This window comes from Peromyscus leucopus, chromosome X (assembly GCF_004664715.2).
Source record: "Peromyscus leucopus breed LL Stock chromosome X, UCI_PerLeu_2.1, whole genome shotgun sequence".
Taxonomy (NCBI): Eukaryota; Metazoa; Chordata; class Mammalia; order Rodentia; family Cricetidae; genus Peromyscus; species Peromyscus leucopus.
The window spans coordinates 29,730,578-29,753,235 of record NC_051083.1 but is presented as its reverse complement, the minus strand read 5'-3'; the positions used below and the strand labels follow the sequence as shown (position 1 = coordinate 29,753,235).

General features: G+C 40.8%; 2 protein-coding genes across 6 annotated transcripts in view; both read left to right on the top strand.

The window, feature by feature from the left end:
* Pir (pirin) overlaps positions 1–650 on the top strand; it is a 95,822-nt gene extending 95,172 nt beyond the window's left edge. For all 3 annotated transcript variants that reach the window (XM_028887760.2, XM_028887759.2, XM_037199452.1), the window contains one exon: positions 51–650. In XM_028887760.2, coding sequence (XP_028743593.1) covers positions 51–166 — 116 coding nt within the window. In that variant the 3' untranslated portion in view covers positions 167–650. The remainder of the gene's footprint in view (positions 1–50) is intronic.
* Positions 651–748: 98 nt separating this feature from the next.
* Vegfd (vascular endothelial growth factor D) overlaps positions 749–22,658 on the top strand; it is a 35,895-nt gene continuing 13,985 nt past the window's right edge. For all 3 annotated transcript variants that reach the window (XM_028887758.2, XM_037199451.1, XM_028887757.1), the window contains exons 1-2: positions 749–1,523; positions 17,517–17,742. In XM_028887758.2, coding sequence (XP_028743591.1) covers positions 1,434–1,523; positions 17,517–17,742 — 316 coding nt within the window. In that variant the 5' untranslated portion in view covers positions 749–1,433. The remainder of the gene's footprint in view (positions 1,524–17,516; positions 17,743–22,658) is intronic.

The window sequence follows — 22,658 nt, the reverse complement described above, 5'->3', positions numbered from 1 at the left end:
GAAGAAAATGTTATCACCCAGAACTTTGTAAATGTCTCTTTCTGCCCTAGGTCCATTTGTGATGAACACCAATGAAGAAATTTCTGAGGCCATTCTTGATTTCAGGAATGCAAAAAATGGTTTTGAGGGGGCCAAAACCTGGAAGTCAAAGATTGGAAACCTGTGAAATGCTGAAATTCTGCCATTTGGATGGACTGGCCATTCAGTATATTCAATTTCCAAAGCTGGTTTAGCTGATGCTTCTAAAGAATTTTACATTTAGCTGGGTGGTGGTGGCTCATGCCTTTAATCCCAGTACTTGGGAGGCAGAGACATGCAGATCTCTGAGTTTGAAGCCAGCCTGGTCTACAGGCCAGTTCCAAGACAGCCAGGGCTAAACAGAGAAATCCTGTCTTGAAAACCCAAAAGTAAAAAATAAAAAAGAATTCCACATTAAAATGAAAAGGTGGTTTTTGTAGTGAGTCATCAGGATGCATTATATACATGTATGAAATTGTCAAAGAACAGATTTAACTATTTTAAAAAGGCAAAGTACAAACAATAAAAATGGTAGTAGTACATGCAAATAATTCTAATCGTTACTTCTTTAAAAATCAATGTTCTTCCTTTTGGTGGAAATTATTAAGCTATTAAAAACAGTTGCTTATGTACATGTGCTTTTTATATGTGAGAAGATGCCCTTTTAGTCTCTGCCTTTTGGGGTTTCCTTCGAGCATGTTTTCCTTCTTTCTGTCACTGGCGGCCGCTATCTGAGCATCTTAAACTGTCCTACTGCAATTCAGCCACCCTCCCAGCCTTCAGAACTTTGTTCTAGGTTTCATGTTACAGGTTATCTGCTTGAAGAAACACAGCAGTCCTGACCATGTGAGTCAGTCAGCTCTGAAAACTGCCCTGCTCTTGCGAGGGACACAGCAGGATTCCAGCCAAGGCTTCCCTGCAGTTTTCTGCCAAAGTCTGTGTCCGATTTACGACACATGCTCCTGCGCGCTTCCTTGAAGATTGTGAAAAAGTTTTAATCCATAGTTAGATTCCAGCCTGCTAGAGCTGCAAGTGTCGGTCACCTCCTTTTATAAAGCAGCCATAACCTAGGGCATAGTGGGGATTTTTTTTCTTTCAACTTTCTGGACATGAAATGACTGTAGAGTATTTTCTAGCTTAAAGTGGAAGACATGGCCAGCTCCTGATTATTTTTGCAGCAGGAATCTTCACAATTTTTTTTTGTCTTTCTCCCATACTAAGATTGTGTGTGGCAGGGGGTGTCCCTTGACTAACTCAAGTCATTTCATTGGATTTTGATTACAACTGATCATGTGATTTTTCCATGTAAAGTTGTGGGGTTTCGAACTTTGCTTCTGGAGAATGTCTTGCAGCACTTTTTAGTAGCTGCCTAGTATCAACTGCTTAGTCATCAGTGGACATTTAAAATATTCAAAATGTATAGAGAGTGGGCAGTGGTGAATATTCTCATGATGTCCTACGTGTACCTGGTGCAGGGCTTCAATAGTGAACATGGACCAGTGAAGGTAGGTGAGCTCGATTTTTTTCATAATGTTTCTTTTTGTTGGTTTTCACAGAAAAAGTCCTTTGCCCTCACTGTTGTTAAAACAATATAAAAGCTCAGGCTTAGCCTTCATGTATTAGTGACTGCTTTGTTTCTTAGACTTAATCATTTTCTTGCCATGAGTGTATGAAAATGTTTATGTGTAAGAAAATTTGTATGATTGTTTTTGATGTGTTGTGTGTATTTGGAATGGGAATAGAACACAAGCATTCTGGAAACTTTTGACATGGCACGGGAATGTTTGCTCCCAGTTGTGCCTGATGATGGCACAGTGGCTTCTGATGAAGCTGGGATTCGTCTTTATGACACACACAATTTTATGGGCTGTTGCTTTTTAGGTTGGTTGTGAGCAGCAAGGTTGAGTAATTTCTTCTGTAAATTGAAAATCACAGTGCTTTTCATGGATGTTTTCTGTCTGGTTCTGCAAATTACCAATCGCTACCAACCAGGGACAAAAAGTTTTCTTAGAGTCTGTTTTTGTTCTTGTGCGTCTGCTTTTGAAAATGTGTATAAAATTAAGCAGTTGGCAAATCTTTGGTTCTATGAGCAAGCATCAAGGACAGCCCAAGAAATTGAGAACAATGCAAAAAGGATGAACTAGGGTGCTACTGATGGCCAGAACAACATTGTCACTCAATGTTGTGTATTTTAAAGCCTTTTTATTTTTTTGAAAAGGACTCAGATGTAATTGTTTTGACTGCAATGCTACTAAATCATGACTGATTTAGAAATTTCTGGCTATGAACAGACAGAAATCAGATGTGGACTTGAGCTTTGTGGCATGCGTTTTCAATAGGGGGACATATCTCCACTCCCAGAGCAGAAAATTAATTCATAAGGATTTTAACTAGTTTGCATAGAAAGCACCATATGCATGTAGTCATTAATCAGGTACTAAATCTGCACCCAAGCTTCATAGGGCAAGACTCAAAGGCTCCTGGCACTGGGATTCACATTTACAGTGGATTTCCTTTCACCTACAGCCTGAGATGGGGATCCAACATCAAGGCTGGTGGCAGTCACATAGAGCTGAGAGCTGTCCTTTCTGCCATGTACATTTGGGACTTGCAAAGCTTGAAAGGTGCAGGCTGCTAGGCAGGAAACCTTTCTACCCCAGCACAATGCTGTTCAACATTTCACTTAACACTAGTCTTCAACCCTATTCCCCAGTGAAGTTTTCAATGTTTAAAATTGACTCTTTTATAGACACAGCTACCAGAATCCTCCCTGTGTCCCGGGCACAGTGAAATTTTACACGTTTTGAAGTTACTTCTCCCACTGAAATTTCTTGAATGGGCAATGGAAGAAACTGACTGCATTTTCATGGGACCGAAAACATGCCCTAACAGATGGCCGATGTACAGCCTGTGTTTACTAACATGCCTCTCAATGTTTCTCTTACGTGACCTATTTTCCCTTTGAACAGCGAAGCTACATCCAGGGAGTTTAGAGCCACCCAGCCCCCAGCTAAATTAGATTGTCTCTTAGGTGAAGAAAGTGTTGCCTGTGGTTAAATAGAAGTTTGGGACTACGCATGACTGGGTTCTGAGACATAACAACAGACATCATTTTGCTTTATATATTCTCTTCCCCCTCCCCACCTCTTCAAGAGAAAACAAAACCAAAGAATTCTTTTGTTTTGTTTGAGATAGGGTTTCTCTATGAAACAACCATGACTATCCTAGCATGTACTTTGCAGACCAAGCTGGCCTCAAACTCAGAGATCTACCTGCCTCTGCCTTCCGAGTGCTAGGATTAAAGGCGTGTGCTACCACTGCCTTTTTAAAAATTTCTTTTTAAAAAATATTTTTATTTTATAATTAACTTAATTTCACATATCAGCCATGGATTCCCCCGTCCTCCTTCCTCCCACTCCCCATCCCTCTCCCCAATCCACCCCCATTCCCACCTCCTCCAATCATCCTGAGTGAGGTAACCCAGACTCAGAAAGACAAACATGGTATGTACTCATTCATAAGTGGATACTAGATGAAATCTATTTCTTAACATGGATATTTTCTTGTTTAAATGAAAATTTAGCATAAAAAATATATTCAGAGTAGTAATGGATTAGGACACTGACACTGATTAGTTTTTGCTTTAGTTATAAGAATATTCATTTGTTATACAATTGTTGTGGTCCTCCTCAGTCCTAAGTCTATGAGAACATGTTTTTCTCCACTCTCCCTTTTCTGACCACATCTGTCCCAGAATGGCTGTGATGCCAAATCTATTTCCATGTTGCCCCCTTCCCTGGTCTGAACTTTACTTCCTAGCTTAGAGAATTGTCCTGTTTGGTTTTTTGTTTTGTTTTTTCAGCTTAGACAGGCAGAGACTATGGTACACTTCTATGAATCTGTGAACATTTTTCTTCTACTATAAGCATGCAGATGGCTACTACCACCTAGGACAATTTACTTAATGCCATTCGAGTGAAAGACATCCTCATTTCACTAGTTCTTGCAGCTTATGCTTGGAAAACTAGCTGTTTGGGGTCAACAATGCTTGGAAAGTGTGAGCTGAGGAAAACCTTTGCAGAAATCTTAACATTTTCTTTGCAAAACAAAGATCCGGGGAGATTGCTCAGTGGTTAGGAGCACTTCTTTCTCTTACAAAAGCCTCAGGTTCAGTTCCCAGTGGCTCACAACCATCCCTAGCACCAGTTCCAGGGGATCTGATGCCTTCTGACCTCACAGACACCAGGCACACATGTGAACATACATTCAGAAAAAAAAATATCCAGACACATAAATAAATCTTCAAAAAAAAATTTAAGTTAAAAAAAAAACCTGATTGACTCATTAATAAAATCAGATTGCTGACTAGGTGTGGGGTTTATTTCAAGTTCTATTTTCTCAAGCTCTTTATACACTTGAGATTAACAGAGATAGTTCCCCAAGGTATGCACTTTACAACAGTTTGTTATACTTCTAATCACAATATTGTACCCTCTAGACACTTAGTAAATAATTACCAACAGCCATATACTCTTGCCATTCAACATGTCCTTCTAGCCAGCATGGTTTCTGGCTGATCTAATAAATAATTGTTGTCACCAGGTATGTTGGAAGTCATTATAATTACTGATGAAGTTAGCTTCTATACATCTTTTCCATGGTGCTATGAAGCCCTGTCGGTATGGTAATAGAGGATCAATTCTAAGTCATGATAGCTTCCAGAACTCTTTTGAAAGTTTCTTTCTTCTTCAGCTTCACTCTATACTATCTTTTTAGGCATTGTAATGTGTATAGAAGGGTATCATTAGATGATGGAGTCATTCAGTGCTACATCGGATTGGAATAAGTCCCAAATTCACATGGCTCACAAGACTTCATCACCTTCATGCCATTTGACTTCTCTTGAAATGGTCTAGGAAATAACTTGCAGGAGAATTTCCTGGCTTTGCTGTTAGTCAGGTGAGCCAGTGAGCTCTTGTCTGATTTTTCTGTCTTGCCGTGAATTCAGTTACAGTTTTTATATCACTCTAAGATATTGTAGTACCCAAGATACAATAGAACCTTACATCCTGTGTATAATACTTCCTTGTATGGCTCATTTAAATTGAAAAATCCTGACTTAACACCTGTGAATAAAATGTTGCTATAAACATCACAAAGATAAATTGTGAAATAGAAACAAGGTATTTGTATATACAAATGGTCCCATAAAAGAACCCTTGGTAAAAAAGACCTGGATCTCTTAGACACAAATATTTCCACAGTTGGACAAAGGCAGTAGAGAAATAGGGATACAAAGGACAATAAAATTGTTCCTGAGCAATATCTAGGGGTCAGCTCTTTTTTTTTTTTTTTTTTTTTTTTGAGAGAGATTTATTTCATTTTAAGCTTTTTGTGTGTGTAGTGTGCACATGAGTGTGGGTACCTGCAGAGGCCAGAAGAGGGTGCTGTATCCCCTAGATTTGGAGTCACCAGTAGTTGTTAACCACCTAACTTGGCTAATGGGAACCAAACTTTCTTTGCAACATCAGCAAATACTCTTAACCACTGAGCCATCTCTCCATCCCGTATAACTCATTTCTATCATATGATATGAGCAGAGAGTGGGAGTTTAGCATAATTGGGAATGAATTGTGATGAAAGGAGACAATAAAATGAGCATTTTTGGTTAGGTTGTATTTTTGGTGGCAAATCCATTTTTCTCTCTCTTGCTTCCCGTTTTTATAGTCTAAGATACTAGAGCATTATAAATCAAAGGCATTCTGGGGCATCTTCAGCATCATGAAAGCCTTGACTGGCTGAGATGTCCTAACCCATAAAGACTGTCCTGTATCTCTCATTACAACTTTCCAATATTTGATAACTCATTAATTTTTTTCAGCATGTGTTTATTGAGTATCTACTGTGTCTAGGATCTGAGAATGCAGAGAGAAATAACTATTTCAGCTCTCTTGGAATGCATATTTTGATTGTGCTTGGTAGAAGTGGACAATATGCAAATTGGTAACATGTCAGGGACAGTAATAATGAAAAGCACTCAAATGAAGGAGAGGACACAGAATGAGATAAAGGGGGAGATTTTTCTAATTCAGTTATATTTGTGCACAGTACTGAAAGAAGTGAAGCAGGCAGAGGTCATCATCAGGGTAGTGACTGAAGAGGGAAAGCTTGGATATTCTGAGGATGAGCCAAAGAACTAGAGTGGCTGGTGGAAGGTAAGCTGAACTCAGAAGTGCAGCTTTCAGGGTTGGGAAAGTAGCCAGAGATCATGCAGGTGGGAGTAAGCTGCAACAGAACTTTAGAGACACGACAATTTTAATTTTATGCACCAGGAAACCTTGTTTTCATTCATTTCAACCTTTTAAAATGCAAAAGCACGTGCTTAAGTCATAGACTGTTCAAAAACAGGCTGCACACTGGATGTTGCTCCTGGGTCACAGTTTACATACAGTGTTCTGTGTTACACTATTTTATTTATTTTATTGACGGCATACACCTGTACCTGACATTTTATGGTATGTTTGTCCTGGTTTATTACACCCTCACCAGTAGGATGAAAGCTTTTCAACACAGGAGTGTTTCGTTGTCTTGTTTATGGCATTGTACCCAGCCACCAGCTTGCAAAACCTGTCACACAGAAGATGCTGAAAGCAGTGTTTGCTGACTGGTTGATAGACTAGCCTTGGAGGATCCTGAGACAGCCAGGTGAAGGACAACACTAAACGGTCTCTGGCATCAATCATCTCCATGGCTTGCCTGATTGCATGATTTTTATAAAATCCAAAAGCACATTTTGAGGCAGTGTATTTACCCTGTGATATTTTACTGTGGACATGGGGGTAAGATTTAGGTGAATATGTCCAAGAATCCTGAAATGTCCTTCTAGTCTTAGACCATCCAATAGGATGTTCACTTCTAGAACCCAAAGCTAGAGTGGAGTCACTTTAGCCCATTATTTCAGCCTGATGGTCACAGAAAGTTACACAAAGCAGCATCTAGTCACACAGTGTCTCTGTGCACAACTTAGACACCTTCCTGTCTTTATCTCTGAAAGCCTTCAGATGCCTACCTATGTTTTCATCGTGAGTGATTTGTGAAGGTGTGGCAAATTATGACAAAAATATCTCTGGTCGGATACTTAGTGAGGTAAGGTGAGAGTATACTGTAATTACAACCACCCTCAAAATCTTGGTGGTTCATAATCAGTACAAATTTATTTGCTGCTTGTACTACACAACCCTCTTGGCTCATCCACAGTCAACTCACTATCAGTATGAAGCTAGCTGAGCACCCACATGTAGAATGTTCTAGATCACTGTGACCATTGCATGCTCTGACCTAGAAGTGAGTGGCACACATCATGGATCCACTGTCCCATTTAGGTGCAAAGAGCCAGGAGGTGCACTCTTACCTTGACTTCTGAAGGTAGGATGCGGGAAATATTTCAGGAACACTATTAATAACTATCACACACAACTTTGGCTATGTTTAATATTTCTTGTCTTAGAGCAGTGTTGGAGAATACATTGTCACTGGTTTACATTATTCCTCTTTTAATGTGTGAAATAATGTGCATTTCACATGGAAACTCTCCATTGGAGACTGGAAACTCTGTGGTTGGTGTCGAGGGTAAGGCACGTAGAAGAGAGACAGTTGTTCGGGAAACCCTTCCTCCCTGGGAGAAGGAAAGCTGTACATTCTGTTCAGTAAACATTTGTGGAATGTCTTCCATGTGCCAAGCACATGAGTGGAAATGACACTTTTTATAAAATAAAGATGTCTTAGTCATTTTCGTGTCTTACCAACCACCAGGGAGTTCACTTTGGCGTGTAGGAAGGATAATTTTAATGCCTGAAACTGTAAGTAATACTATAATCTCAACAAGGCTTATTTCACCATTGACTGGATCTTATTAAATAACCTTAGCACTGACAAGGTGAAGATGAGTATTGCTTTTTGAAAGATCTACATTTAAATAAAAATTATCACAGCAGAGAGAAAAATAGCATGATAAATATTTTGCTGTCCTGTTGTGAGCGGAACTCTTTAGGAAAAGTATAGTTTTGATTGAATACATAACTTTCTATTTCATTTTTATTAGTCCTTTGAGAATTTCATGCACTGAGTTTTAACCATATTCCCCCCTCCCTGAGTTCCTCCCAGACCTATCTCCTTTTCTTACCTACTCAATTTTGTGTCTTCATTTTTTTTAACCCATCAGAGTCTAATTTGTATTGACCGTATATTTATATACATGTGGAACATCTACCCTGCACCCCCTCCTCCCAAGCAAGGCTCAGGGATAATTTTATAGGAGGGGGCGGAGAGACTGTAAAAGCCAAAGGTAGTGATTTAATGGGTATTTTAAAATCAAGAAACACACACACACACACACACACACACACACACACACACACACATAGAAAGAGAGAGAAAGCAGGATAAAAACATGAAAGTGGTCTTTGCAATTGCATGCTAAATTCATAAGTACATTGCTATATGAAGGCTAGGGATCACTGGACACAGTGTTATAGATGTTGGTGAGGAAGAGAAGATGATGGGTAAATGATGATGTAGGACCACTGGATGTTTAGAAATAAATATTTTTAAAGGCTGGCATATTAGGCTGGCTGCCAGTGGCAAGCAGAACTACCTTATAGGAGACCATAATGTTTTGCACAAAGGTCTTCCCATGAAGTTGATTATGCTGCATTTTGGCTGAGATAGAGTCACATCATGCGGTTACACACCCATACAAATTTTAGTGGCTTAACACATCAATAGTTTATTCTCACATATATCTCTGTGGGTCAGCTGAGAGTTTGGATCAAGGCCAAACCTCAGGCTGAATACATTTCTGCTCCACGTGTCTACCCTCCCATTGATGAGTGGGCTGGCAGGAGCATGTGCTTGCAGAGGTGGGAGACATGTAGAAGCTCAGTGCAATGAGTCAGAATTCATTGTCAACTTGTGCTTGCAACATGTCAAAGTAGGTCACATGAGCCAACACCAAGACAGCTATAGAGAGGCAGAATGGAATTGTTTGCAGTTCTACTTCATCACAATAAAGGTTTTGAGTTGTTTTTTTTTGGGGGGGGCATTGGCTCCTTGATCTTTGAGATCAATGACACAGAGAATGTTAGACAGCTCAGGAATCACCACCATAAGGCTTGCTCAGAGCACAGTTTCAGAAGGTCGGAGACTATCTTGCCACCCAAGCCTACCTCACATCTATCTTTCTTCTCATTTCTGTGGCAAGTAGGAGCAGAAGCATTTGAGTAGAACACAGATTTAACATATGTAAAGGGGGACACAGACATCTCCCCAAATGCTAGATGGCTTCGCTAGAGAGAAGATCACCAACAATTCTCATCAAATTGGAAGATGTGGCCGTTCTGAGCATCCAAACAAACCCCTTTCCACTGCCTTAAACTACCCAGGCAGTCCTGCTCACGCATTCCTGTCTGCGTGCACACATGTACAGTTTTCTTACATCTGTAGCTCCTTCCTTGAGTAAGCTCTCAGGATTTCTGACTTATGCATTTAAACGCAGAAGCAGGGCAGCAAAAGAGCCACCAGTACCATTAGGGCCCCCAAATGAAGAACAGCCTAATTCTATTCCCAGGTGGTCAGGTTTCTGGATTTCAGAGATGTGGCAGCAGAGCCATGGGAGTTTCCACCTGCATAACCACAGCCTCAGGCAGTCACAAGTGGACAGTCTCCTCCCTTCCCTCAGCTAGTATGATCCCAAAATGCTGGACCCCAAAAGCAAATCACAAAAGGTTAAGAAGTAGCATGATGTTTTTTTTCTACATGAATCTGTAAAGACAGACCTAACCCTGAGAAGATACTTGGAAATTTGCTTCCATTTACAGATAACTCAAAGAATGCTTTTCTCATTAGAAAAAGATAGCTCACAGTTTACCTTAGAAAAGTTGTTTGGATTTGCTGTGTTTCATAGTATTTGCAAGGATTAGAGTTGCCAAGTCTCAATATTTTAAATCCCATCTCTCTGGTGACTAAGGATTATCAAGGGCCATAAAGCATAAACCTCTACCCCAACTTGTAGGTCCAGATGACCCACCCTTGAGAAAGAAAAGAAGCAGCACATTAATTGTATTCCTGCTTTGTACTCTAACCCTTTCCCATTTTTGAACTCCTAGGTTCTCCACTGAGCTCTGAGGAGTAACTATTTTTTCAACATAATATTTTTATATTGCGTGTGTGGCACGCTTTATCCAGCACTCAGAGCAGCGATCTCTGTAGTTCGAGCAGCTGGGCTACAATGAGTCAGAAAGCACAAAGTACGCAAGAAACCTGTTCGAAAAACCAAAAAAAAAAAAAAAACATTTTTATATTGTTGACTGTTTTGGAATTTACCCCATCACATCACTTCCCAATCCTCCCAGGTCTGCCTTGTGACCTGCCTCCCCTCCCCAAACAGGAGAATAAAAGGAACAAGTCCAATTTGTGTTGCCCATACACTCACTGGAGCATGGTCAAACTCCCAGCGGCCAGCGCCTTCAAGAAAACTAAGTTCTTCCCCATTTGCATCGCCACCAGAAGCCATCAGCCAAGGAGAGCTACACTGCAGCATCCTTATCACAATTTTTAAGAGTTCTCTTCAATGGCTTTCTATTTAGACTGCTTCTTTTAGGGGGAGAGCTGGGGGTAGGTTTGTGTGTGTGTGTGTGTGTGTGTGTGTGTGTGTGTGTGTGCTTTTTCGCTTTTTGCTTTTGTTTGTTTGTTTGTTTGTTTTGTTTGTTAGTTTTTGCGAGACAGGGTTTCTCTGTGTAGCCTTGGCTATCATAGAACTCACTCTGTAGACCACGCTAGTTTGAACTCACAGAGATCTATCTGCCTGCCTCTGCCTCCCGAGTGCTAGGATTAAAGGCGTGTGCCACCACCACCCGACCTGTAAAGTACCTATTATTAACATCAACAGGGAAACCAAATCTGAAGGAAGTTAACCCACACTCAGTCAAAATGGAGTCATGCCTTGGTTAAAAGCCGGCTTACTTTATTTCCTAATTGTACTGTGATTGTACTTTCCTTTTTGTAGGTATAGTTCTGTGAATTCTAGCACACATACAAATTGTGTAACCACAACCATAGCCTGGATACAAGTTGTTCCATATCCATACACTGTCAAAGTGAGACCATCTTTCCAACCTCCAGCAAGTAGCATTCTGTCCTTAGTCATTCCCGGTTTGATAATAATCAGATTGGTGAATACCCTAACTGTCATCATAGAGCCTTCATTCAGTACCTGATGGAAGCAGATGCAGAGATCCACAGCCAAGCACCAGACTGAGCTCCAGGAGTCCAGTTGAAGAGAGGGAAGAGGGATTCTATGAGCAAAGGGGGTAAAGATCATGATGGGGAAACCTACAGAGACAACTGAACCAGGCTTTGGAACTCATGAACTATGGACCAACAGCTGTGGAGTCTCCATGGGACTGGACTAGGTCCTCTGCATAAGCCAGACAGTTGTGTAGCTTGACCTGCTCAAGGGACCCACTGGCAGTGGTATCAGGATCCGTCCTTGGTACACGTGTGGGCTTTTTGGAGCTCAGTGCCTATGGTGGGGCACCTTGCACAGCCTTTGTGCAGTGTGTGTGGGGAAGCTTGGACCTGCCTCAACTGAAGGTACCAGACTCTGCTGACTCTACATAAGAGGCCTTGCCTTGATGGAGGTGGGAATGGGTGATGGGTTGGGGGGAAAGGCTGAACGGTGGAAGGAGGGAGGAGAAGGAGATCTGTGGTTGGTATGTAAATTAATAGAAAATTTCTTAATAATAAAAAAAGAAAATCACATATAAATAAAATAATGCAGTCTAACATGTTGAGACTGGCTTCTTTAACCTTTAACCCATTTACCAATAGTTCTTTTTATTAATGAGTAGTATGCCATGAACGGCTCATGGAATTACACATGTGTTTTTTCCAGCTGTTTTGACTATGATTTAAAAACAGTGACTACAAACTTTAATGTACAGAGTTTTGTTCAGTGTAGGCTTCATTTATCAAGTGACAAACTCCCTGGAGTAGGGTTACTTAGCCATATGATGGGCACGTGTTTATAAGAAACTTCCAGAGTGTCATGTCACTCAAAGCTAGTTTGGAGCAATTGGGATCTGTGCTCTTGCCTCTAAAACAAGCCATTTGAGTAGGCAGCAGTATAATTTATGATAGTAGGCATAACTTCTTTTAGGGCAATATAATTTCCACTTAAAAGCAAGGGCATGGGGCCATCTCAGATATTCACTTAGACTCATGAGTCTGGTGTGGCCTAGGCAGATTTCTTGGCAGAGAGAGGAAGGAGGACCTTGGGCAGAGCAACCAGGAGTGGAGCATCACAATGTTACTTGCTTATCAAGCCAGGAAAAGTGTAGTGGTTTAGGCCAATCCTTAACCATGAAGGTAAAGATGAAATGCAAGTGTTCCTTGAGTGAAACCAAAGAAGTCGCTAAGAGGTGGAAGGAAGGTAGAACTGTTTGGAATTTATCGCCCCCAACCCACTGCAGAGGCAAATGGGTGACTGTGGTATTTTCTTGAAATGCAGAGATGGGTTATGAGAGAACTGTGCCCTCAGGTAACACTTCTTGTGGTGATATTGTGTTCCCCCAAATATTGTGCACCCTAATAAACTTATCTGGGGTCAGAGAACAGAACAGCCACTAGACAGACATAGAGGCCAGAAAATGGTGGCACACACACATTTAATCCTAGCCTTCTGGAGGCAGAGATCCACCTGGATCTCTGTGAGTTCAAGGCCACACTGGAAACACCCAGGCATGGTGACTAATGCCTTTAATCCCAAGAAGTGAGCCTTTAATTCCAGGAAGTGATAGCAGGGAGCAAAAAGATATCTAAGGCGTGAGGACCAGGAACTAGAGCCTGGTTAAGCTTTTAGGCTTTTGAGCAACAGTTCAGCTGAGATTCTGAGGAAACAGGATCAGCTGAGGAATTGTGAGGGAGGAAGCTGTGGCTTGTTCTGCTTCTCTGATCTTCCAGCGAAGTACCTGACTCCAGGTTTGATTTTATTAATAAAACTTTTAAGATTCATGCTACAACTTCTAATTCCTTCAGCAAATCTAGGGAAAGCTATGTGAAGTGTGTTTTCTCCATAACTCAGCCCAGAGCGCCCGGACATTCCACTCTCACAAACCTGGTTTCAGCACACAGACCTTACCACCCAACTTCCTGAAGACAGTGCAGTTCTGCACTCATAGTCTGATCCTCATGCCTCTCAAGAGGTCGGTCCTATGAGGAACTCAGCACAGCTGTTCTCTCTTTCCATATCTGCAACATGAGGGTCTTAAGAGTTCAGGACCACAATGGTGCAGGAAAAGCATTCTGCAGCTCTTTAAGGAAAGCAGCCAGGATGCTTATGGACCAATTCTTTGTAGATCCCAGAGCTGGAATAGGGGCCCAGCTACATACCCCTAAGTCAAGATTCTTCCACTTGACATTTATATTTTCCTTGAGATATTTTACAGGACTGGCTTTTGAGGGAATGTATAGTTTTCTGTTGAATTCTATGCTTTTTTTTTAAAAATTTATTTATCTTGAGAAATGGACTGTTTGGAATTTGGAGGAATTTGAGAAGCAATTTAGACTATCATTTCGGATGACAGAACTTCATCACACTGTTTAAGTGAGAAAATATCACTGTTATTCAGTCGTTTAAAAGTCATACAAGTTGAGAACTGGATAAAAAGAATCGAATGTGCATGTAATGCCCACAGGCTTTAAGTTGAGTTGGGGAGGCAATACATTTCATACATTCAACAGACAGGGTATGTGAGTAAGGGGCCAGCTTTCAAACTCCAATTCAGCAAATACTCATGCACATATTCTGACCTTAAGGTATAACACAAAGGAATGCAAAGACTAGGACAATTTTTCAACATATATCAGCCATTTATCCCGTGCTAATCAGAGTTCTTATACAGAGCTCGGATATTAACCCAGGGCTTTGAACTTAAATCAGTGTTGCCTGGCTCCAAATTACTGGTTCTCTTAAAATCACTTGGGAAGATTTTTTTCTTTGAGACAAAGTCTCACATATCCCAGACTCGCTCAGTACATATTGGAGAGTGACCTCAAACTTCTAATACAGTTGCCTCTACCATCAAGGCTGGTTACTGGTGTGTACCACCACATCAGGTTTGTGCAGCTCTGTAAATTCAGGCAAGCAGACTACTAATGGAGCTACATCACCAGCCCTTCCTAAAGAGTTCTTCAGAATACTCTTTATTTTGAAGTAATTCTAACTTTATGGAAAAGTTGCAAAGACATACAGAAAGTTGCTGCAAGCCCTTCACTTGGCTGCTACTGAAGCAGACATGGGATTTTTTTTCTTTTGAATAGTAGTCAAAACCTGCAAAATGGGACTCTGATGATAAGATCCAATCAGTAGTATTTTTTAAAGCTTTTCCTCACATGCATTCAAGGTGAAGGCAAGTCTGGGAACCTCTGCTCCAAATCCTTCTCAAAAGGGAATAAGCCAGCCAACAGTGTGGCCCTTGCTTGGTGTCCTGTTAGGAATGTAACCGCATGTGGGAAAAAGTTAGTCTATGTATATAGTAACATTTATATGAGGACAAAGTAGTGTTGCAGAGACCTTAGGCCCCATGCTTTAAAAACTGATTGTTGGCAGCTAAAAATCATCAGAGAATGATTTGTTATTTAGGAGGAGAATTGCTAACAGTCTTGAGTTAATGACAGAACCAAGGGCTGCCACTCTAATAAGCAGAGACCCAGGAAGGCCTCTCTCATCCTCTCATTTTGCGGAATTAAATTAGAACTATTTTAGATTTTACTAGCTCTTGTATCGGAAAATTGGAAGAAATAAAGAGCAACTCATTTGGCAATAGTTTGGCAGTGAAAATTATTGAAATCAAGGGCTTAAGTATGCATTTTGGACACTGGACACACTTTTTGATGTTTAGTTTTGTCCTGCCCATACAGGTAACATAGAGTTGATTACACGAAAATCAAGGAGTGATGAATGCCAATTGGAAAGGGATTCATTTTCAACCCTTCCCAAATGTGTGCCCGGATGAATTACTTGCTATTGTTGTATTTCCATTTAGAATTATCAAAATGACTTTTGCCAATTTCTCAGTTATTTCAAACTAGGTTTTCATTTAGTAAAGTAGGCTTAAATAGTTTTGAGTATGTAAGTAGATGTTGTGGTTTTACAAAGAAACCAGTCATAGGAACTATTTAGTCTTAACATCATCCAATCATTTTAATTCCGGCTGCAGGAAATATTTTATCCTGGGTTTTTTAATCATAGGATTTTTTTTAAAGAAGCCAAAATTGAATTGAGACTTGTAAGACGTATGCAGCCATACATCAGCCTTATTTAGGGATAGTACTGAATGAAATTTAACCTCCATAAATATTCTTGCAGCAATGTACAATTTATTAATACTTTTTAATCTAAAAATTTAGAGGGGTTCATGCACAAGTACTTGTATTTATATTATTTCCACTCCTACCTTTCCCTGTCCGATTCCTCCTGTGTCTTTTTCCAACTCCTCAAATTCACAACCTCTTCTTCTATAATTATTGTTATACACAGAAGCAGTGTGGACAGGCATGCACACCATACACACACACACACACACACACACACACACACACACACACACACAGCCTACTAAGCCCAACTTAATAATCTTTTTTAAAGTATTTGTTAGGCTTCCTCATTAGCTTATTGAAGCAGTGTTGTCAAAACATTTTATCTTGAAGATTGAATGGGATATGAGGTAGCTTTGCCATAGAACTAGAAAGAGGAGATGAATGGTCAGGCAAAGAGCAGCCATTAACAAATTAGCCTTAATGTAGGATCATCACGTTTAAGAGTTGTCAGGGAAATGAGCAATTAACCAGCTTTGTCTCTAGGGTTCTCAGCTACAGAAGCTGCGGCATGCCACACAAGTTCAACGTCAAATTCACAAACCCCATCTGTGCTCTTTAAGCTTCCTTCTCTTCCTTGCCAAAAATGTCTTTGTTCAAACTCCAGAGATATACAAGAAACGACCAATGTAATCTCACTGAGCTTCTGAGGCAGCCTTGCTCTGTACAGACCACTCACTGGGCTCCCTGTGGCTCCCCTGCTTCAAAAGGTGGTCTTCTTAGCACTTCATACTGACCAACTAACACTCACGCTATATATCAAGCCTTACAGGCTCTGTTTTATGTCCATTGTATATGCTTTCAGTTTCTTCTCTGTCGGCTCTTTCCCCTAGCTTACAAACATATCTAATACTCTCCTAAATCAGGCAAAAATGTGCATATGTGTTCATGTGTATACTTCCATCTGGACTTCTAGGTAAAACGGCTAAGGTAAATTTAGCCAGGTATGATCACACAAGCCTGAGATATCAGGACTCTGGAAGCTGAGGCAGGAGGATCACAATTTCCAGGCCAACCTTGGCTACATAATGAGAACTTGCCACAAAACAACAACAACACAAAAGACATGACCTTGAAGATACATATTTTGACTTTTTTTAGTTCATAGACTATACACGGTTAATAAAACAATAGTAAACAAACATGTAAAGCAATATAAATGCTAAATGCCAATTAACTATGAAACCATAAAGTCGAAGCCGTAGGACTGATAGATGTGAGTCTGAGAGAGAGAAGCCATTGAGACCTCAGCTCTAGAACTGGGGAGACAGCTCAGTTGGAAAAAACGCCTATCAAGCATGTTTAAAAGGCCCACATACTAATCCCCAGTGCTGGGGGGTGGGTGGGAGGTAACTCTAGTAGGAAATGGGCTCCATTGGTTTTGATGGTTGCATAGTATATGGATGTATGCATCATTATTTCATATAACCAAGCCCCTACTTTTGCATAAGCAGTTACATATTGAAAATCTTTTCTTGGGCTCCCCAAACCCACGGATATACCCATCTAGTCCAGTTGCACTGTATTAGCCAACACGATTCAGATGCAACCGTAGAAAAAAGCAAGCCTTCAGCTTAAACTAGGAAACAGCAGGTTGCTGTCACAGAAATAGGTTAATAAAAAGAATCTTCACTGCTTTTCTGTGGCTGCAGTAGCAAAGTACCATAAATCTGCTGTCTCAGAACAACAGAATCCCAAAGTTCAAGAAGCCATTGCCTCTTCTGCTTTGGGTGGCTTGAGGCAATCTCTGAGTTGTGACCTCATCATGTCATTTCCACCTCCGTCTTCAAATGGCCCCGCTGTGTCTATGTCTTCTCCTGGCTTCTTGGACCTTGTACTTTGGGTTCAAGTGACTAATACCTCAGGGAATTTTCCTCCATTATACATCCACAGGCTCTGGCAGTAAGAAAGTAGACCCATCCTTTTGAAGTCCGCCATTAGACATTGTTTTGCCTAGGCATAGGTGCACATTCAAATATTGTCTAGTTTCTTTTCAGATGGTCTATAGTTTAAACTGCTAGCAACCACAGTTATCAAGGTATCTTTGTAACTCACTCTTAAACTAGGATTTGTCTTTCGAGCGATCATCCCAGTCAATGTTGGAACGATCTGAACAACAGATCAGAGCTGCTTCTAGTTTGGAGGAGCTGCTGCGTATCGCACACTCTGAAGACTGGAAGCGGTGGAGATGCCGGCTGAAGCTCAAAAGTCTTGCCAGTATGGACTCGCGCTCGACATCCCATCGCTCCACCAGATTTGCGGCAACTTTCTATGATACGGAAACGCTAAAAGGTAGGTTGGTGAGTAAAATGGCAGATTGTTTCCTTATCAGGTAGTGCCACAGGTACCAATTCCTTCCAAAAGTTTGCACAGGTGGTTATATATCAGAGGGGGAACAAAAGGGAGTCTGACCTTAGGGCAAGATGGTTCACTGGATAAAGTTGGGAATGGTTCTCAGATAGCCACACAAGTGCCCCTCCTTAAATAAATAGATGTAATAAAAATGTAAACCAATCACTGCTTGCAGGAGTCAGTTCTCTCTTTCCACCTTGTGCAGCTCAGGAATCAAACCCAGGTCTTCGGGCTTGGCAGCAAGCACCTTTACCCACTGAACCAACTTGTCAGCTCAAGAATTCTGATTTTTAAATGTCTACTCCACAAAGAAGAATATTCAATATGGTTTTGATATCTACATCTAACACAAGAACATTGCAAATTATCAAAATATGTTTAACTCAGGAATTTGAGTACAAAGCAATAGAGAAAGACTGCTTTTAGGGAGAAAAAAACATGTTTACTGAAAAACAAAACCTCAGTATTCATCAACATGGAGTTCTCAATTACTATGCAGATAGAGAGGAAAATCAAGAATTTTGCTATAGCTTTTTTTTTCTTCAAAATCCTGTGGGTTTTTTTTATGTAAAAGTGAGAAGCATAAATTGCAAGATGAAGCATAACAATGGGTACTGGTTACTCGGAGAATAACAAAGACATTTCTTGACATAAAATAATCAATGCTTAGGACTGGAAAGATAGATAGCATGCAATCAGCCTTCTGTATCCTCAGGTCTTCCCCACCCTCATGGGTTCAGCCAATCACACAGGTCAAATACTTGGAGAAATGCATGTGTACTGAGCATAGGCAGATCTTTTCTTGACATACAGTATACTGTAACAACTATTTATATGACAGAAATTATCTAGACATAATTTCAAGTGTACTGGAAGATATAGGTGGGTTATTTACAAATTCTAGCCCAATTTATATAAGGAACTTGGTAACCCAAGCATTTGGGTATCTGTAAGGATTCCTGGGACCAATCCTCCATAGATATCAAGGGACCATCATCTTTCCAAGTTGATTACTGGGGTAGGGGTGGAGATGGATGTGTGGAGTCTACTTCTGCCATTCTAATGATATCCAGATTGAGATATAGACTCTTTACAAGACTATTGTTTATACATACTGTGCCACAATGAATGAAATGTTTTTAAAGAAAGTTGCGTGTCCTTGATTAGACCTTTAGCTCTCTGATGAAATATCAAAACAACTTAAGAAACCAGCGCCATTGTTAGATTTAGCATTCTAGATACAAACATGATCACATAGCACATGAATATATCCACTGCTTAATTTCAGTTGATCCTTAAGCAAAAACTATTCTTTGCTTTCTATCTAGAGTTGTCTTTTTTCTCATTTGTTAAAGAATAGATTGCACAGGATTCAGCTATAGGGAAAGTTGTGTGGAGGTGAGGCAAATCCTACTGCAGTGTAAGTGTGAAGAAGGTTCTTTGTGCTCATGCATGGCACTGTGTGTCTAAGTGAAAGTCGAGTTGTTCATTCCTGTTGTAATGTCACATGGACTTTACAAAAACACGCATATCCGGAGACCACAGGCTTTGATCAGATTACCTCGCCGAAGACCTGCAGGGAATGGACACATGACCTGAGAAGACAATTTTACCATAAAACCACAAGTCAGTGATTTTTAAAAGTCAGCCAGCTTGACATTTTCTAAGGAGGAAACCATAAAAAAAAATTAGAGAATTTGCAGCCTCCACGGTTTCCCTCCTAATTATATGGAGGATTAGCTGAAGTTATTCACTAAATTAGAAGCAGTAGATTATCAAATAAGTGTGTCACACCAATTATGTTTTGTTATCTACTCTCTCTCATGGATTTCAGGGTAATTCCCTGGGCAGTAGTAAAGAACGCTGGCCTTATGAAATCTTAATCAGTGGCATTGGTCATAACTGCATGAGATTTTGATTATAATCTTGTCCAACTTTTAAAAGTTAGAATTTTAAGGAGAAAAAGCAAGTAGAAAGTAACATTAAACAACATTTTAAACTAAGGATATTTTCCTAAGTCAATTACTCTCCCCTTCAAAGAGTTATGACTAACAGTACCAATTTAAATAGCTCCCCTAGTAATGCTTAAATAGCTCGTGTCTCATGCATTCAATCTGAGGATACTTTATATGAATTTTTATCAACAGAAATTTAAAAATATTAATTTTGTATTCTGTGTATGCATGGATGTTTTGCCAGCATATATGTCTGTGTACCACTGTAGCTAGAGTTTTCCTGCCTTGCCCACAGTCAGGACAAATCTTTGTCACCTGCCAGTCCCACAGCCGCTCAGACCCAACCAAGTAAACACAGAGACTTATATTGCTTACAAACTGTATGACCATGGCATGCTTCTTGCTAACTGTTCTTATAATTTAAATTAACCCATTTTTATAAATCTATACCTTGCCACGTCGATTGTGGCTTACCGGTGTCTTTACATGCTGCTTGTCATGGCAGCGGCTGCAGTGTCTCTCTGCCTCAACCTTCTGTTTCTCAGAATTCTCCTCTCTCCTTGTCCCACCTACTTACTGCCTGGCCACTGGCCAATCAGTGTTTTATTTATTGACCAATCAGAGCAATTTGACATACAAACCATTCCACAGCACTTCCCCTTTTCTTTTTTTAAAAAGGAAGGGTTTAACTTTTACACATCTCCAAAGCCAGCTTGGTATATTTGGGAATTTGGGCGTAGCATCTCTTACTACTTCCTGCTGGAGGGGAGCGCTGTATCTTATGGGGAGACAAAAAAAATTTAAGGATCATGGAGTAGTCCGTGAGGCTGTATCATCTGAGTCAGTTGCCTTGAAACGATTCTGGATGTTGGATCATCTGGGCCATGGTGTCATCGGAGACCTTTCAGGTGGTCTTGGCTGGTCAAACCTGATGTATCTTAATCTGGAACAAATCAATAGCCTCTGGCTTTCTGTAGAAACAAAAGCAGAGCCTCTTTTCCAAAGCAACATATCCTTATAGCCAAATTTTGAAGTCAAGGTACCTTTAAAATATACATTTTGGCATAACTCAACAGCTTTTGCAATCAAATGTTTTTCTTCAGTTATGAATATCAAAGAGAACATAATCCAGATTCTCTGTGTGGTAGCCATCTTTACGTGGCTTATTTTTTATATTACCTTGAGCCTATTGCTTTAAACTGCACCATTCTAAGACTGAAAAGGCGCTGTGGCTGCTGGCTCCTCCCACTTCAGCTTCCCAACATGGTGGTGGTACCTTTTCTGCCAGCTTTGGGAGCCATCAATTCTCAGAAATAGTGGGTCTATGCTTCTTATCAAAGCAGCGTGTAGCCCAGAAACCTCTTTTTGTTTTGTACTAGCAAAGGCTAAATCCACCATGCAGTTTAATGTGCCACTTGCAGAGGCCTCATTCCTGCCATATTGCAGGTCAAGCACACACGCCGGGAACCCGCCAGTAACTCAAACCGGCAGTTGCTGCTCATTTGAGAGAGACAATTAGGAAGCTGTTTTTAGCTCCATTTTAGAATCTTTTCTCAGGTTTTAGGTGGAAACTCTTGCCCAGACCCAACCAAGTAAACACAGAGACTTATATTGCTTACAAACTGTATGGCCGTGGCAGGCTTCCAGGCTTCTTGCTAACTGTTCTTTTTTTTTTTTTTTTTTTTTTGGTTTTTCGAGACAGGGTTTCTCTGTGTAGCTTTGCGCCTTTCCTGGAACTCACTTGGTAGCCCAGGCTGGCCTCGAACTCACAGAGATCCGCCTGGCTCTGCCTCCCGAGTGCTGGGATTAAAGGCGTGCGCCACCACCGCCCGGCTTGCTAACTGTTCTTATAGCTTAAATTAATCCATTTCTATAAATTTATACCTTACCACGTTGCTTGTGGCTTACCGGTGTCTTTACATGCTGCTTGTCCTGGCAGTGGCTGCAGTGTCTCCTGCCTCAGCCTTCCGTTTCTCAGAATTCTCCTCTCTCCTTGTCCCACCTACTTACTGCCTGGCCACTGGCCAATCAGTGTTTTATTTATTGACCGATCAGAGCAATTTGACATACAGACCATCCCACAGCACACCACATGTGTGCAGTACCTATGGAGGTCAGAAGAAGGCATCAGATCCACTGGAACTAGAGTTAGAGATATGACCTGCCATATGGATGCTGGGAACTAAATGTGGGTCCTCTTCTAAATCATCTCTCCAGGACCATTGTCTTAGTTAGGGTTCCTATTGCTGTGAAAAGACATCATGACTACAGCAACTCTTATAAAGGAAAACATTTAATTGTGGTGTTCCACTTATAATTCAGAGGTTTAGTCCATTATCTTCATGGTAGGAAGCAAGGCAACATCCAGGCAGACAGGGTGCTAGAGAAGGAGCTGAGAGTTCTTACATCTTGACTCACAGGCAATAGGAAGTGATCTCTCTCACTGGGCCTGGCTTCAGCATATTATGAGACCTCAATGCCCGCCTTCATGGTGACACACTTCCTCTAACAAGATCACACCTACTCCTACAAGGCCACATCTCCTAATAGTGCCTCTCCCTTGGGGGCCATTTTATTTCAAACCACCACACCCATCAATACATATTATTTTAATATAGTGTATAGAAACATTTGTCTGTAACAATATTACCCCAAATTTTGGCTGTCTCAAACAGTCTGTGTGTTCACGTGCAGATGCGCGTGTGTTTGGGTGCATGTGGTTGTGGAGGCTTAGGACAGCCTAGGATCTTGTAAAGGGCCCCTTTCCTCACTGGCTGTTAGCCAGAGGCTGCCCTCAGTTGGAAGTAGCTTCAAAAATGACTTTCAGGCTGGACAAGTGGCTTGGAGGTTAAGAGTACATACTGCTCTTGCAGAGGACCCATGTTTGTTTCCTACACCTGT